At 37.9% G+C, this 18670-nt stretch overlaps 1 protein-coding gene across 5 annotated transcripts in view; it reads right to left on the reverse strand.

Annotated features, from left to right (window-relative positions):
• ITPR2 (inositol 1,4,5-trisphosphate receptor type 2) overlaps nt 1-18670 on the reverse strand; it is a 500503-nt gene that overhangs the window by 224699 nt on the left and 257134 nt on the right. For all 5 annotated transcript variants that reach the window (XM_047065390.1, XM_047065392.1, XM_047065391.1 and 2 more), the window contains exons 35-37: nt 12976-13166; nt 6780-6922; nt 1398-1506 (exon numbers count right to left, since the gene is read on the reverse strand). In XM_047065390.1, the coding sequence (XP_046921346.1) occupies nt 1398-1506; nt 6780-6922; nt 12976-13166 (443 nt within the window). The remainder of the gene's footprint in view (nt 1-1397; nt 1507-6779; nt 6923-12975; nt 13167-18670) is intronic.

An 18670-nucleotide genomic window follows, 5' to 3' on the forward strand; every position in this document is an offset into this window, starting at 1 on the left:
ACTAGTCAAAGTAAAATCTTCTTTGATTTCTTTCTTATTTTCCTTGAGAATAGTTCAATAATAATCTGTTACATAAAAGTGCAACTCTTATCATGTATCTCCTGTTGACCACAAGTTACTATTACCGTAAACCTCACTCCTCTGTCAAAAATTTATATTGACCCCATTTTTCTATTTAGGATCTAGTACTTCAGTCAAAATCAAACCATCTAGAGCAATATTTTAAGGAACTGGAAAAAGACAACAAGGAAGTCTGAAATTTACCATTTTTTACAAGTATGCCAAAAACTCAGACCTATGAGCATTTTTCTTGAGTCCTAGGTCATAGAAGCATTTGCCAAAATAGCACTAACAACCTTTATTTCCATAATTTGCTTCCCAAAGATAGATGAAATGATGAGGAGAATTAATGCAAAGTAAGAATCATTTTGGGTATAAAGCAAGCCTCTGATTCAAATGGAGTATTTTGAAGTTATACCCCTTCAATGAATACCCAAGATGCCATTACATTTATTTTCTATGGACTAAGTTAAAAACGACAACAACAACAACAAAAAACTACCGTATGATCTTTTTGGAATTAGATAGCATATACATAAATTAATAAATAAATTCTTCCAATTTTAAATATATCAGATGATGAGTATTTATGGAATCATACCAAAAGTTATTAAGGAACATGTACACATTTTGTTCAATACCTAAGAGTTATAGGTATAGGTAGCTAGCTTAAAAAAAAAAAAAAAAAAAACCTCCTCTGGATTTATATTTTATACTTAAGTGTATCACCTTGGGTATTAAACATGCTGCTAGCTATCTCCTAATGAGCACCTGAGCTGTCATTTTTAATAACAGAATGACAATTATTATCTCTAAGTTCTACTCCCTGAGAATCATTTGTGCAATACTTAATACAGGTAAGAATAGAAACATACTATTTCGCTTATAAAAAATAATATTATTTTATAATACCTGGCATAACATTATAGAAAATGGAACAGACAATTATTTACAATAAAAGATCAACATGTGCCCAAGTGCATGGGCCATTTCAATACTCAGCAGAACTTTATACGAAATTTTAATCATGAATCTCAGTTGTTCATTGTAAAAAAGGTCATTGGTCTACATGAGAACAATACACATATTCAAGATAAAATATAATAAAACAAATAACCCAAATACTTAGCCATTCTAATCTTAGTTGTTTTTTTTCTCAATTCAAAGCAGACACGAAAGATGAATGCCATAAAAACTGAGATTATCTAATTCATCTGAGTACACATGCCATCAGTACGTAATACAAGCAATCGTATCATAGCCTGTGTAATTCATTGGTTACAGTATTCTAGAAATTTTACTTGATTTTCAAATACTAAACATTAAAACCATATTACCTCTTCCACAAAGCTGTCTTTCTTCTCTAGCATTTCTCGTAAAGTCTGGAGAATTTTAATGCACAACTTTTCTTCCTTCTCCATCAGTTTCTTTGTATGATTAATCAACCTGAAAGCAAAACATGAAACCTTAAATACAACAGTGATTTCTCTTTGAGCTATATACTAACATATACTAGAGGGAAAAAAACATCACACTATTATTTGAAAATATGAAGTAAACAAGATACCTATTTTAAAAACTTTTTAAAATTACACTTAAGCTCATAAACTTTGTATTACAAACCATCCTTTGTTTTATAGGTGGTATGTCTCAGTGCTTTTAAATTTATTCAAGTAGCATACTTTTAGTGGGACACAATACTCTAAAAGACAATGAGACACTGATGATGTTTAATCCCATCGTATGAACTAAAGCAATTTGAGTAGTAGAGAAATATGAGTATTTGTAGCATATTACATTTCATTATGTTGTACTATATTATTTTCTCTGTACTGTGTTACCTTAATGATACAGGTGCTGTAGCAGTATACAACACTGCAACCTTAGCGTAATGGGCTGCTTTCCAGTTTGCATTAATAATAATAATGTGCTATTTTTCACTGCTAGGACTTGGTAGAAATCGGTGGTTTTGTAATTAGAAGCAGAAAACAACAACAAAGTAACATCAAGACAGTCTATCCATTTATTTATTTTTTATTTTTTTATTTTAGAGAGGGACGGGAGAGGGGCAGAGGGGGGAGGGAGGGAGGGAGGGAGAGAGAGAGAGAGAGAGAGAGAGAACCTTAATTAGGCTCCATGTTTAACATGGATCCTGATGCAGGGCTCAATCCCATGACCCTGGGATCATGACCTGAGCTAAAATCAAGAGTCAGATGCTCAACTGACTGAGCCACCCAGGTGCCCCTCTATTGACTATTTTACTATAATTTGGGCAAAAACTCTAATTTTGTAGTGGTAACCTTTGCACTGGTGTCCTCTCAGGAGAAGAGTTTGAGGATCACAGCTATATACCATCCTCAAGAACTCAAAACCAAGCAAAATGTTTATAATCACTATTTATAGTTTAACATATATAACTCTTAAAAAGCTGGTTCCTACAATGACCCTGTGAGATATGTCTTCCTAGAAAAACAAAATGATGTCAAACATAATGTAATGGTCCCATTTCAGTGACATAATAGGAGTACCATGGGGAAACCCTGAGGAAAAGTGAGCTTTCACTAGATAATACCTAGTAAGTGGTTATCAGGCGTCAAGGTGAAGTACGAGGACTTCCCATGGATTCTCTCAGTTCACCTTCACAACAATGCTACACGTTCTATTATCGGGCTCAAGAGAAAACAGAGGTCCAGAGAGATAAAGCAACTTGCCTGCAGTTACACAATCATTAAGTGGTGGGATCTGGAAATAGACCCACGTCCATCTGACTACAGAGCCAAGATTCTGAAGCACCATTCTGTGGTGACACCATGCATTTACTAATCTCTTGAGTCTCAGAGTTACTGTGAAGAGAGTCCCCACACAGCCACCTCTATATGATATGATAAGTGTTACAACACAGGTAATGACAAATACCATAAACTAGACAAAGAAATGATTACGTTCTGTTGGGGGAGTTTCCTAGGGCTGATCAGAGGTTTCAGTGAAGAGTAACTTCTAACAATGAAGATTTCACCTGGCAGAGAAAGGTGGGGAGGGAAGGCATCCTTCCAAAGGGCACAATATGAACAAAGGGCAGAGGCAGAAAGCTGACCATCATGTCCAGGAAATGATAAGTACTCCAACTTCCAGGTGACACATGAAGACATGAAAGAAGACAGGGTAAGACATGCAATCTGAAAAGAAGGAACTGGGAATATTATGCTAAACAGTGGACTTTACTCTATAGAAAATAGGGAACCACCATTATCAAGGGCCTGAATGGCCCTGCCCACATGTGAAAGACAACATGGAAGAGTGAGAACAAGGCCAGGGGTGAACAGGGCATGTGATGGGGTTATGATGCAAGAAGTAATAGAGAAATAAAATACCCAGGACTTGGTAAGTAATGACAAATGGGAAATAGAAGAAGAGGAGGAAGGGCAGATCATAGACACCTGAAATTTATAGACTGGGTGAACAGATGGACAGCAATACTTTTCAATGATACCTAGGTCATGCTGAAGGAATAGCATGCAGGAAAGGAAAAGTGATTTCCTCTTAGACATGTGAACTCAGACAAGGTGTTCTAGATCCACGTGGTCAGGCTCAGCAGGCAGAATAATTCTTCTAGAGTTCTCTTGCAAGGAAAGTATCTGCCTTCCTGAAACTTCTGTTATTTGGTCTTTTCTTTCACGTAGTAGTCTTTGAATCCATTAAAATAGTTTTGGTGGGCATTGTCAATTTCTTTTTATTTTTTTCTCTCAGACTATTTTAATTTTCTTTAACTCCTCTTAGATAAATACTTAATTTACTAACGATTTGCAAATAGCAAGCATAAGGGTGAATACCATCTTCTAGGGGTTTATACAAGGTATTTGCCCATTACATAATGTTTGGTTGAGTAAAATCCATGGTCTTCTAATATTTTTTTCTATGATCTATGCAAAAATAAATTTCATGAAACAACTCACCATATAAATACAGGTGTATTAAACTAACACAAAAGTTACTTTTACTATATGAGATGAACTCTGATTTTTATATCTTCCCCTAATTCATTTTTTAAATTAGTGGCTGCCTCTCTTTCTAAATTAATTTTTAAACTCATAAGTGAAACACATCCCACAGTGTGATAAACACTGAGATTATCCTTCATAAGGGAGGAGTAAGTGGTGATTTGAATATTGTAACCAGATGCCTTAAAGGTTAACACCCACACTGACCTGTTCTCTCTTTATTCTCTTCTCTCTCCATATGACAAAATAGACATGTGCATTTGGGTTCTTTCCTGGGATCTATCCCTCACATTCTCCAGCAGACCCATCTGAGTCAACACGTTCCAAGAATGAAATTCATTTGAGCAAGTCAGAAGCCCCACTAAGGCCTTGGACCTAAGCTGTATTCTCTAGCTAAGCTTTACCAGAGAGCTCTGCACAGTAATACAAGGGCTCTTGCATAGCTATTAATAAAGTTGGATTCTAATTTCATTAGATATCCTTGCAAATAAAACCCTTGGTTCTTCACAGAGTTAGGGAAAGGGTAGGATAATCACTAGAGCAGAAAACAGATATTCCCAAGTCGCTGGCCATACTAAAATCATAATAACACAAAAATCTCTTCTCTAACCACTAAAGTATGTGACATTTTTTTCCCATCTCGGTGTATTATCTGTAATATGTTCCCACTATTATTTTGCTCTGTTTCTCTCCTTTTAGATACCTGGTGTTGCAACGGATTTGCTTTCAGCACATTTGCAGCACAGGTCAATATTTTTTTGGCATTTTGAGTTAACTTTATATCATCTTTTCATAGATGTATATCTTTAAGATCTAGACTGGTGCCATCCAACATAACATTTTCTGCAATAATTGAAATGTTGCATATCTGTGCTATAAATTTGTTGGCTACTAGCTACATATGGTTATTAAGCACTTAAAATGTGGCAAATGTGACTGAGGAACTGAATATTTTATTGTTATTTTTATTAACTTAAATTTTAACTTGAATAGCTATGTGTAGTTCATAACTATTGTATTGACAGCCTCATTCTTGACACTGAGCCAGTCAACGTTTTTCCTCAAGAGCCAAAGAGTAAACGATTAGGCTGTGTGGGCCGTATATACAACCTCTGTGGCCACCAGCTGACACTGGTATGATAGCCACACAGACAATATGTAAATGAAAGTGTGTAGCTATGTTTCAAAAAACTTTATTTGTAAAAATGATCAAAAGGACCAGTGTACCCTGAAGCCAGTGGTTGCCCGTCCTGTTCTAGATTATCAACCCTCTGGGATATATCTGTAGTATCATATGAATTTCCTGGAGTTAAAATTCTCATTTATTACCCACTTTTTATTTTTTATATTTTTATTACCCACTTCCTAATTAATATTCTATGCATTGATATACATTCACAGGAGGTAAAGGATATTTCCCAAAGGCCCTATTTTTCATATTGAATTACTACTCAATATCTCTACTGAATTTTTTTTCTAATGGCTTCCACAGTAATCAGTTTTGCAGATACTCTGGACCTCTTCATTTAAAAATTCTTGTTAGGAGACTGGCAAGTGTCCAGACAAACACATTCTTTCCAGTCCCTATAAGACAGAGAGGGTCTAGAGCCAAGAATCCATGATTCAGGCCATAATACAGAAATACCACCCATTCAACATGATTCCTGTAGTCAGTTCTTCTCATCCTGTATCTTGTTTTCTCTCTGCAACTCCCAGCTTTAATTGGAAAAAGCAAGAACACACTTCTTGTGTCCCCCAATCCTTCCATTTCTGCCTCAGTGCATCACAGTCAACAGAGGGGTTTTGAGACCTCTTTGAGCAATGTCCTCAATGAGACAGGAATTAGCTGTGATGGATAATGGTCAAGGGGTTGGCAGCCTCCTCCGACTGTCCACCCAGATACTCTTCCCAAGAAGACCAAGTACACCTGACCGGCCGTCGTGAGTGAATTACTCAATGAGCGCCGTCAGCATTATGATATGTCTCTTTTTTTTCTGGAGCTGGTTACATTTTCTGTCAGAACTTGCAGCTCTTCCTTGAGAATTGCTCATTTACCACAAAAATGGAAATATTCTAGGATAAACACATCAGCTATACTAGATCTGACAATTCCACAAAAAATGCTGAGAGAAATAAGTAAATGAGAGGGCTGCAGATGAGGAAGATCAAGGCAGCATGGCCGAGTGCTGGGCCGAGACGTCACAGCTCTTCATCTGAAGCATGCCTCAGCCTTCTCACCACTAAAATGAGGCTGAGATGTCAATCTCTCAGAGTGTTTGTGCAGATAGATGATACAAGAGGTAAGCACACAGAGGACAACGATGCACACAGTAAGACCTCAATAAATGCTAGTTCCCCTTCCTTCCTCTCTGTTAAAGAAAATAAGTGACGTGAAACAGGAATCTTTTGGAAGGTCACCCCATATGGTTATAGCGAGGAATTAGAACCAAAAAAAAAAAACAATTGCATGTGAAATTTTGTGCCCAATAAGGACACATTTCATTTTCAGGAAATTTCAGCAAAATATAACTTGACCTTCATCAAAGAGAAATTTCAATTGAATCAAGTTAATTATTTTGGAAGTATATTTTAACACGCATTTCAGACCTTTCACGTACTCTGTGGACTATCATTATGTACCAGCAGAGTAAAAAGCAGAAATGTGTTAGAGGCCGTCTTAGTTTGGTAACACAAGCAGAATCTCAGATTGTACACACTTACTTGGACATGAAAGCACCACATCTTATTCTTGCATCACTCCCCTCAGGGAACAGTAGTTCTGGACTATACAACACATCAACCAACACCGAGAACTCAGCCTGCATCATTGGGCTGAACTGTTGTTCCAAGGAGGCCACAACATCCTGAGAAATAAAGCACAAGAGAACCCATGTGAAGATCTAAATCAGACTTCATACTTTTAAGATATGACAGGCCTAAGAATACTAACCAGAAATGAGACTTGGAATTTCAGAGATGCACCCTACCTTCCCATGGCATCAAAAGTCTGTGCTTTAAGTACAGTCTGCTTTTCTTTCTTTTTCTTTTTTTTTTTTTTTTTTTTATTTATTTTGGGACAGAGAGAGACAGAGCATGAACGGGGGAGGGGCAGAGAGAGAGGGAGACACAGAATCGGAAACAGGCTCCAGGCTCTGAGCAGTCAGCACAGAGCCCGATGCGGGGCTCGAACTCACATACCGTGAGATCGTGACCTGAGCCGAAGTCGGACGCTTAACCGACTGAGCCACCCAGGCGCCCCTGCTTTTCTATATGAGTACTGCTTGGGCCACCTTTTTCATTTACAAGATAAGAGAAGGGTGGGTAGGTAGATGATTTCTAAGGATATATATATAAAGTGAAAAGTCAGTAAAGCCACTGTGATGAGCCCTATAGTATCTAGGATTTTAACAGAGACCCGGTAGGTATTCAGCAAATTAGGCTAAAGTGGGATATTTTTTGAGGAACAGCTAAAAAATAAAAAGATTCTCTATGTGTTTCTGATCATCTGGAACTAACCATATCTTCCAACAGGGAAATTCCTTGATATGATATTTGAAGCAGTATTAGCACTTCACAGGGATTTGATGACATTTAATACTATTTCAAATTACTTTTTTTTTTTCAATTTTTCTAGAGAGAGAGCACACAGGCAGGGAGAAGAGCAAAGGGGGAAGGAGGGAGAGAATCTCAAGCAGTCTCCATGCCCAGTGCAGAGCCTGACGTGGGGCGTGATCCAACGACCATGAGATCATGACCTGAGCCCAAATCAAAAGTCAGACACTCAACTGACTGAGCCACCCAAGTGCCCCTCAAATTACATTTTTTGATAGACATTACTGGTCACCTAACCAAGAGCTTTTCTTCATTCTTCTTGCTAACAGAATTCCCATGTTGTTTCTCAATTAGGGAGCAACGTCCTCAGGGAGATGAGGCCCCTCAGCCTAGGGTCATGGTTGATTAGTATAAGCCAATAATGGTCATTCCAGTTCCCCTCCCAGTGATTAGTCTAAGCATGATTATGTGACACAGTCCTGGCTAACAGGACATCGGGTGAGGCTTGCTAAGCAGAGACGGTGGTGTGTGTTAGGGGAGGAAGAGGCATACTCTTTGGAAACTACCTAAGGCTCTCAAGACAGCTTGAGAATGTGAACCCAAAATGTGAGGCAGCCCTCATAAGACCTTTGGAGACCAGCCTTAAGCTGAAAGTCAACAGACCAACAGTGTCAGTGCCTTGATCTATCGAGCTACTAAATTAACCAATGCAGGAAGAGTCCCAACTCCAGATTCCTTGCTATGTGGAATGATGTATTTTTTTTTATTGTTTAAGCCACTTTTAGTTAAAATCGTGTTAATTATAGCTGAATGCATTCGCACCGACATGTTTCTAAAATGGGCTGTGGGCAATGACAATTTACTGAACATTCTTTAATGACTAACACATCCCTTTTTTGTTTTTAAAATAACTGTGTTAAAAGACAAAAAAAAAAATCTTCTCACATAAAGCAATATTATTTTTCCTTTTATTTATTTATTTATTTTTAATTCCAAGTTAGTGAACATATAGTGTAATGATGGTTTCAGGAGTAATTTCACCCATACCTGTGACATATTTTGTTAAGCAGAAAACTGGTGTCAATTGCTTTTTGTTACTTTCAGCTATAGCAGCACAGATGGGGGTACCACCTCTCTTCATTTCTTATGTCTAGGTTTCGGGAGTTAATTCTTGCTGGATTCTTTGTTTCCTTTTTAGCAAAAATGACCATTTCTACTTCAACTATTCTAATAAGCTTTCTGAGAAAATTCTGACGACAGGTAAAAGAAACTACCAGGAAGGAAATAACATAAATCGGAAACTAGATATTATATAAGGTGGGAAGAAAATCTGCTTATCAACTATAACCATATTTAATAAAATGTCACTAAAAGGTGCCTATTTTTCAGATTACCTCTCTTCATTTTATTTACTAAACAAATTGTGCTCAGGTTCCTATGATGTGAATTCTGTCTTCATCGTTTATTATCATGGGCAATATGTAATCTCTCTAACTTGTTATTCCCCCATATTAAAAGTCGAGATAATTATACTCCCAATCACATGGGTTTGCCGGGAGAATTAATGGTAAGTATGTAGAACCTCCTCTAACACATCCTGGCCTCTTTTTATTCCTTGATACATGTTTGTAATCATTACTGTGGAGTACCAGTTAGCTGCAATCATCACCCTATTAATAAACCCAGTGTTTATTTTGCTGTCCTCATCTTACCCAACCACTGCTAAGCATTTTACACACTTGCTTCTACTCTGTCAAACACTTTCTGCTCTTGGCTTCTGTGACATCATACTTTCTCTATTTTCCACCGCCAACTCCCAGTAGCTCCTGGTCGTTTCTTATGAGGGATCTCATCCAAGTCCATGGTTTTAATATCCTATATGTGCTTGAACATCCCACATTTATATTTCCTCCATGGACATCTTGCCAAGATGTCCACTCTGGACTCCTATTCAACTGCCTGTTTGACAAACCCACGTGGATATGTAAACAGATATCTCGCACTTAAAATCCCCCCAAAAGAATCCCTGATTGTAATTCTCCCATTCCTATCTTAGCAAATGATTCAATCATATCATATCCTCTATTCTTTCCAACACCCACAACTCAACCACCCATCTACCAAGTCCTGCTGGCCTTACAACCAAACATATCCAAAATTCATCTACCTCTCTTCATACTATCACTATCCACTGAAGCCACACTGCCATCATCCTTTGCCTGAATTAATGCAACAGACTCACTGCTTCCATGTCTGGACCCTATAATCTATTTATCTCTCAAAATCCAGTAAGTAAATCATGTCATGCTTATCCTCTACTGAAAAATCTCCAATGATTTGCCATCTCACTTAGAATAAAATCCAAATGCCTTACCAAGCAAGTCTCTACATGACTGAGTTCCTAATTTCATAATCCTCTCTTCCTTTGCTCACTAAACTTCCACCCCAATGGGCTTCTCTTGGTTCCTCAAAACTGCCAAATTCATTCCGGTCTAAATACGTTTGAATTTACTATTTTCTCCCAATAAAAATCTCTGTCCTCAAATCTTTGAATAGATTATTCCTCTTCATTAATTCGAATCTCAATTCAAATGTCACCTCAACAGAGTAGAGTTCCCTGCTAAAAGATCTTTCTCCCAGTATTTCTTCACCATGTTGTTACCATGCTTTATTTTATTCATAGCATTTTTTTAATGTTTATTTATTTATTTTGAGAGAGAGAGAGAGCACACGTGTGTGTACACATGAGTGGTGGAGGGGCAGGAGAGAGGGAGAGGAAGAATTCCAAGCAGGCTCCTTGTTGTCAGTGCAGAGCCCAACGTGGGGCTCTATCTCATGAACCTTGAGATCATGCCCTGAGCCAAGATCAAGAGTCAGATGCTGAGCTGACAGAGGCACCCAGGTGCCCCTCATAGTTTTAATTACCTAACATTAAAGCATCCATGTAATGGGTGAGGACAGACCTTCCATGAGAGCCCAGAGCCCACAGCTCTATCTCCAGCACACAGTAGCTGGTATTGTTTTCACCAAAGACATATTTATTTAATGAATGCCAGTGAGTGTTCCAAAAGAAGTCCAAGGCACTCCTTCTCTATGCTGGCTAACACTTCTGTCCATCTCTCTCTGAAATGTTCTACTCATTTGGCTCTCACGAACCTGACTCCTCTCCTTTTTGACCCTGCCATTTGTCTCTCTTACTTGGCCATTCTGCCACCCTGGCCTCTTACAAGATGTTCTTTGTTTTTCCTATCACTATATTCTCTCTTTTAGCAACACCATCTGCTGTCCTTGCTCCAACTAATATCTCCAAATATAGACTTAATTTCCCATACATTTCACAATCTGTTAATGTGATTCAGCATATTATCAATGAACATGGCCAACCTCCTTTTACTGTATTCTTTCCTTCCCTGCTACAATAAAAAGTCTTAATAATATCACCCGGTTTCCAAACAGCAGTGCCTCTTATATGCCTCTCACTGTCTCTCTCTTATCTCCATCTAGGAGCCACCAGGTCTGTTGACCCTGCTTTCATTATTGGATGCAAGGCCTTTTTCTTCGTTTCATTCATACCGCCACCTGGCTGAGATATTTAGTGATTCTTAACCAATCTGTCCTCTTCTAGTCTCTTCCTGATAATTCTTTCCTGAAAACTAGTAACTGTTTAATCACTTATAATGACATTTCCACCAAATTTTTAATGACTCATAGCCTTCAAGCTTTTCATACTGAGTCTAACTTGTCTTTTTAATCACATATAACACTCAGCTATTAAAACTCTGGACCTCTACCAATTATTCTACATGTGACCTCTTGCAATATTTATTCCAGTTCATGTCTTGACTATTCTCCAAGCCAAACAATTTCCTTAAACCATACCCTAATTGACTCCATGAAATCGTCTACAATTATGTGGGTGGGAAGATTTCTGTTATGGGTTGAATTGTGTCTCCCTAACAAAACTCATATGTTGAAGTACTTCAGAATGTGACTATTATTGTATATAGGGCCTTTAAAGAGGTAATTAAGGTAAAATGAATTCATATGGGCAGGCTTTAATCCAATATGACTGATGTCCTTACAACAAGAAGCGATTAGGATACAGACATGTACGCACACAGAAGAATGACCACAGGAAGACACAGTGACCAGGTGGCCACCCGGTCAAGGAGAGGGGATTCAGAAGGAAAGAAACCTTGAACTTGGGCCAACACCTTGAACTTGGGCTTCTAGCTCCAGAACTATGATAAAATAAATTTCTGTTGCTTAAACCACCCAGTCTGTGGTATTTTGTGATGGCAGCCTGAGTAAATGAATGTAATGTCTCTCTTTACTTGATGTCCCCAGAATGTCCAGGCCAAACACAGGATTGGGATACTATGTAAAAAATTTGGGACTAGGGGCGCCTGGGTGGCGCAGTCGGTTAAGCGTCCGACTTCAGCCAGGTCACGATCTCGCGGTCCGGGAGTTCGAGCCCCGCATCAGGCTCTGGGCTGATGGCTCAGAGCCTGGAGCCTGTTTCCGATTCTGTGTCTCCCTCTCTCTCTGCCCCTCTCCCGTTCATGCTCTGTCTCTCTCTGTCCCAAAAATGAATAAACGTTGAAAAAAAAAATTAAAAAAAAAAAATCCTTTAAAAAAAAAAAAAAATTTGGGACTAAAGGTGGTTACATCATTTTCACCAATAGGACTAGAAGAGAATACTAAGAGATAAACTGAAACAAGGTTATGAATATTTAATTTATTACATGAGAATTTACAGTAACTTATTTCTCCAAATCTTATTATTATGGTATTGTTTTGATATTACAACTCATTACTATACTATCAAACACATTAAGTAATACATACTCACTAAAAATAACTAAACAACTTTTACATAGAAGCTATGTTTTTAAAAAGAATAGTATTGGGAGCCTGAATGGCTCAGTTGGTTAAGTGTCCATGACTTCAGCTCAGGTCATGATCTCGCGGTTTGTGAGTTCAAACCCCCGTGTTGGGCTCTGTGCTGACAGCTCAAAGCCTGGAGCCTGCTTTGGATTCTGTGTCTCCCCTCCCATGCTCATGCTCTGTCTCTCTTTCTCTCTCAAAAACAAATAAAGATACCCCCAAAACCAAAAGCACACTGTATACACTGTGTGTTAGCCAACTTGACAACAAATTATATTAATAAATAAATAAATAAATAAATAAATAAATAAACAAACATTAATAAAAATTGAAAAGAGTAGTATTGGTAGAGAATTGTAAAGTAAAGCCTGGTCCCCAATTAGAATTTGACATTTCTAACCATATTTTATTTGTGTTACTACATATATTAAAAATTATAATTTAGAAAATAGTAAGCCATTCCATGCTATTATTGTACCTGTAACTTTTCAATGATGTTTCTATAATCCCAAGCAGGACCTCCAAGAGCTTCCTTAAAACGTGGTCCAGAGCGAGCAGATAGTCTCCAACCCATAGCTGCTCTCTGCACCATATTAGAATGGCTCTTCAGGAAAAGAGTATTCACTTGGCTGTCCAAATCCACTGGAATGGCAATCCCGCGATTCTTTGCTGAAAAAGAAAGATTTAAAATATTTTTCTCTTAATCTGACTAAAGCTTCTTACACATTACTAAAATGGTCTTATAAGCATAGAATAAAAAAGAAAAAAATATAAGTTCTGTGATGTAATGAACAGTATGGTGACTATAGTTAACAATACTGTATCATATATTTGAAATTTGTTAAAGAGAATAAATATTAAAAGTTCTCATACAAGAAAAACATTCTAACTACCTAAGGTGATGAATGTTAACTAAATTTATTGTGGTAATCATTTTGCAATATATGCATATATTAAGTCATTATGTTGTATACCCTAAACCAATATAAGATGTCAATTATATTTAAGTAAAACTAGGAAAAAAAGAAAAAAATCAAATCTTTAAACTCTGCCATTAAATTCTTTTCTGTAAGTACAAAAGCATTTAACCTGAAAGTATTTCAATTCTCATGACCGATTATTAAACTGGGCTCATTAAACATTCAAGAACTTATTTGATTTCTTGATGATTAATGTTTGAAATGAACTTCATAGAGCATCAATATAGAAAAACAGTGTATAACAACCATGAAAATTTGTACTTTCCCAACTGCCAAGGAAAATACGAAAGGAGACACAAAACACATGATAAAATCCTGCCAGTCCTCTCATTAGTACAACTGATGTGCATGTGTGTATGCACACACATGAGCACTCATGCAGAATTCCAGCTAGTGAAACATCTGAAGAAAAAAATAAAAACTTGAAGAGTATTTAAAAATTTGCATTTGAAGAGGGCACGTGGTACATGTCCTTCCCAAAATTCACTGAAATGTGTATTTCATCAGACTTACGTCACAGTACTGAAAAATGAGAATACTTGCCATAAGGAAAACAGAAATGTTGAGGCATTTTTACAAGCAGAATGAAGATATGACTGGTCCCTCAGAAAAGGAGGGAATATACACCACTCTACAAGAGCTAAGAGTTAGAACAGGTCTTCCTCAGAATATAGTGAATGAACACCAAGAGTGGTAATGGGGTACAGGGGAGTCATCAGGGCAACTCACTAAAGCATAGTATGTGAACCACTGGGAAGCCAAGGCCCTCCTCCCTCTCACTAGCATAAGCAGAGAAGTTAGCAGCAGCAATTTTTATCCAGAGGATAAAGCTAGGGAACTGCAGAAATGTTTTCTCATGAAAGTGAAATACCTGTCTGGAAAGAATGCCAAATGAAGGTGTCGGGACTTGACAGAGAAGCAGAACAGGGCTTGAAGTAACTCCAAAGATCTTCATCAAATAAGGAGTCGAACAGGGAAGAGAGAAGAGGCAGCTCCAGCAAAAAGAGAAAATATACAAAAGACTCTAACCCCTGAGCAAAGCTCTCCTATTTTAACACTTGTCAGTATTCTCAGCTGGTCTTCTGCTTCACACACACACACACACACACACACACACACACTCCAAAGGAAAGCTTGTATCATTTATTCAGCCCCTCACCCAGAACTCTGGGTCAGACCTGTCATTTATACAGGAAATGCTAGTAGAGAAACCCCTCAAAACTTAAGTGGAGCCCATGTAGTCATTAAAGACCTTTATAACCATGAACACACCACCAAGAATCACAGGGAAAACTATCATCAAGAATAACTGGCCCCATGGGGTGTCTGGGTGGCTCAGTTGGTTAAATGTCTGACTCTTGGTTTTGGCTCAGGTCATGATCTCATGGTTTGTGAGTTGGAGCCCCATATAGGCTCCATGCTGACAGTGCAGAGCCTGCTTGACATTCTCTCTTACCCTCTCTCTGTCTCTCTCTCAAAAATAAATAAATAAACTGGGGCGCCTGGGTGGCTCAGTCGGTTGAGCGTCCGACTTCGCTCAGGTCATGATCTCGCGGTCCGTGAGTTCGAGCCCCGCATCAGGCTCTGTGCTGACAGCTCAGAGCCTGGAGCCTGCTTCAGATTCTGTGTCTCCCTCTCTCTCTGGCCCTCCCCCCATTCATGCTCTGTCTCTCTCTGTCTCAAAAATAAATGTTAAAAAAAAAAAATTAAAAAAAATAAATAAATAAATAAACTTAAAAAAAAAAAAAAAAGAATAACTGGCCCCAGTAAAAAACAGAAATGATTCAAGGAAGTACAAAAAATATTTAAATAATCCTAATTATCATCCTCGGAAAATGTGAGCATTAGCAAATTAGCAAAATGTGAGAAATTAACAAATCAGAAAAATAAAGAAATCTTGGAAATGAAAATATAGTTGCACATATAAAGATTTCAAACTGGCTGAAAAAGAAGAGAATAAGAATAAATACCAAGTTCATAATCGGGGAATGTCAAAGAATCTTCTAGAACATAAAGCATAAAAGATGAAAAGGGAGAATAAAACAGAGAGAGTATGAAACAGAAAGAGTCATCCAGGAAGTCAAATATCTAAAATGTATAAGTTTCATCAAAAAACGTAAGAGACAAAGGAAGGGAAAAAATTATTAAGAAAATAATAAGGGGCGCCTGGGTGGCTCAGTCGGTTGAGCGTCCGACTTCAGCTCAGGTCACGATCTCACGGTTCGTGAGTTTGAGCCCCGCATCAGGCTCTGGGCTGATGGCTCAGAGCCTGGAGCCTGCTTCCGAATCTTGTCTCCCTCTCTCTCTGCCCCTCCGCCATTCATGCTCTGTCTCTCTCTGTCTCAAAAATAAATAAACATTAAAAAAAAAAAAGAAAAAGAAAATAATAAATGACAATTTACCTGATCTGAAGAAAGACCTGTGTCTTCAGACTGAAAGGGCCCACTGTGTGTTAAAAGGATTAAATAAGCAAGCATATTGACCATATTCTGGTAAAAACTGACAATGCTATCGTGGGTTGAATTGTGCCTCCCAAGAATATTTAAGTCTAAATCATAGGTACCTGTAAATGTGATTTTATTTGGAAATAGGGTCTTTGCAAATGTAATCAAGTTAAGATAAAGTAATACTAAATTAGGGTGGGCCCTTATCCAATACAACTGGTGTCCTTATAAGAAAGGGGTAAGGGAAACACACACACACACACACACACACACACACACACACACACAGAAGAACGCCACGTGAAGATGAAAGCAGAGATTGGACGTACACAGCTTCAACTCAAGGAATGCCAAGGGCTGCCAAGGAACACTGGAAGCTAAGAGAAAGGTATGAAGTCTCAGAGAGTATGGTGCCACTCACATCTTGATTAGACTTTCCGCCTCCAAAACAGTGAAATAGTACATTTCTATTATTGTAAGCCACCTAGTTCTGGAAATTTGTTATGGTGGCCCTATGAAAGTAATATAAATGCCAATAGCCAAGAGAAAATGGCAAGAACTCCTAGGGGGGAAAAATAGGATTCCTACAGAAAAAAATACTGGCACCAAACTTCTCATCATCAATATTGAAGGCTAGAATCAGTAGTATTATACCTTTAAGAGCTAATGGACAACAAACTTTGAAACTAGGAGTTTACACCCATCTAAACTGAAAATCAAAAGTGATACTCAAATAAAAACATTTCAGAACATGTCTCAGAAAATTTTCTCAAAACCAGCTATGAAAATCACTAAAAAAAAAGAGAGAGAGACAGGAATCCAAGAAAATGTCAGTGTGAATATGAGAAATCATGGCAACTGAGTATGAACCTGAAGAAGAGAATAAAGCAAGACACAAATGAAAGAAGATCCATTAGACATTAATGGCTGGAAAATTTCCTTCCAGTTGGAAAAGTTTCAATATCATTACATGACATCCTTGTCTCTAATGGTTACAGAGTGAAAAATATTTACATCTCATAATATTGTAAGGTCTGATCACTGATTTTTAAATTTTATCACCCTATAAAATATTTCATTATATTTCCAAATAGAATACAAATTCCATAAATCATAACAATGTAAAAGCAATAATCTACTTAACAATAGTTAGAACACAGAGTGGGAGAGAAGAAATAAAAACAAAGTCAACATGTTAAGTTCCTCATTTTTCAGCGTGGAGATATGGACATTATTTACAGCTGTTAAATCAAGATACAGAGATGTAAGGATATTATTTAAAGTTATTGTGATTGGGGCACCTGGGTTGCTCAGTCAGTTGAGCATCCAACTTGGGCTCAGGTCATAATCTCACAGTCCATGGGTTCGAGCCCCACATCAGGCTCTGTGCCAATAGCTCGAAGCCTGGAGTCTGCTTTAGTTTCTTTGTCTCCCTCTCTCTGCCCCTCCCCCACTTGTTCTCTCTCTCTCTTTCTCTCTCTCTCTCTCTCAAAAAAAAAAAAAAAGAATAAACATTTAGAAAATTAAAAAAAAAATATTGTGATAGTCCCTGGGAGACTTTTTTAAATGAATGGAAGTAGGAAAGAAAGAATAAAGAGAGACAGAGAGAATACGGCTTCCTTCATTTAATGGAAGCAGCAATAATACTAGTTATGCTGCTGAAAATTCTCTGAAGTTGAGAGATACTTTGAAACTTCTTTGAAAACAGGTAATTTTAGCTACCAATATAAAAAGTTACCGATTTAAACAAGAGCTCTAGCTGAAGTTTAAGGAAATAATAAAGCTCTAAGGCAACCCTAAACAATTAATCGTACCACTGCCCAGATTTCCCTAGTGAATGTTTTCCCGATATTCATTATAAACGTCCTTTTTCCAAAGCATACAATGTCGCTGTTTATGTCCATCACACACAGCAGAGCAACCTCACTCCTGTTCCATCTGAAGGACAGACGGCCTCGACACCGCCAAGCTGCACATATTTGTGTAAATACTCAGTCCTGCACCACGATCAAGCCCTGGCGAGACTTTCTTCCTTTTCTGGCTCCTTCACAAATAAGCTGGGCTTGCTCTAAACATCCGAAAGTCAAACAGAAGACAATACTGTTCTATGTTCTTTTCCAAACAACAAAAAAATAAAAATTGATAAACTTCAATGTTCCTCAAAATATATCATAGCCAAGTTTACACTAACATTTAAAAAAAAATAGAGGAGGGGATTGGGATGTATCTCCCCTTTAGGAATCAGGTACATTAGGTGCAACTGACCATCAAGGAAGTGCTGTTGCTGTGAATAGAATGTACGCAAAGAAGTATTCAATGAATATTTTTCTTTTTTAAAATTATTTATTTATTTATTTATTTATTTATTTATTTATTTATTTATTTTTGGGAGAGAGAGAGAGCACACAAGCCAGGGAGGAGCAGAGAGGGAGACACAGAATCCGAAGCAGGCTCCAGGCTCTAAGCTGTCAGCACAGAGCCCCATGCGTGGCTTGAACTGGTGAACTGCTAGATGAGGAGTACCTGAGCTAAAGTCGGACGCTCAACCTTACTGAGCCACCCAGGTGCCCCTCAATGAATATTTTTCCAATGACACCAGTGGAGATGCAGTCCAATGACAGCACTTCTATTCGTCTCAGCAGGGCAGGCTTCTAATTAGCCATCTCAGGAGAATCTCACCCACCCCAGATGTTGCGGCCACTATTCCACCATGACCAACAGCATGGACACACCAGCTTCAGGAGAATTC

The sequence above is a fragment of the Lynx rufus genome, unplaced genomic scaffold (genome assembly GCF_022079265.1).
Source record: "Lynx rufus isolate CCGP_SWC_20201006 ecotype Redwood Valley unplaced genomic scaffold, mLynRuf1.p SCAF_7, whole genome shotgun sequence".
NCBI lineage: Eukaryota > Metazoa > Chordata > Mammalia > Carnivora > Felidae > Lynx > Lynx rufus.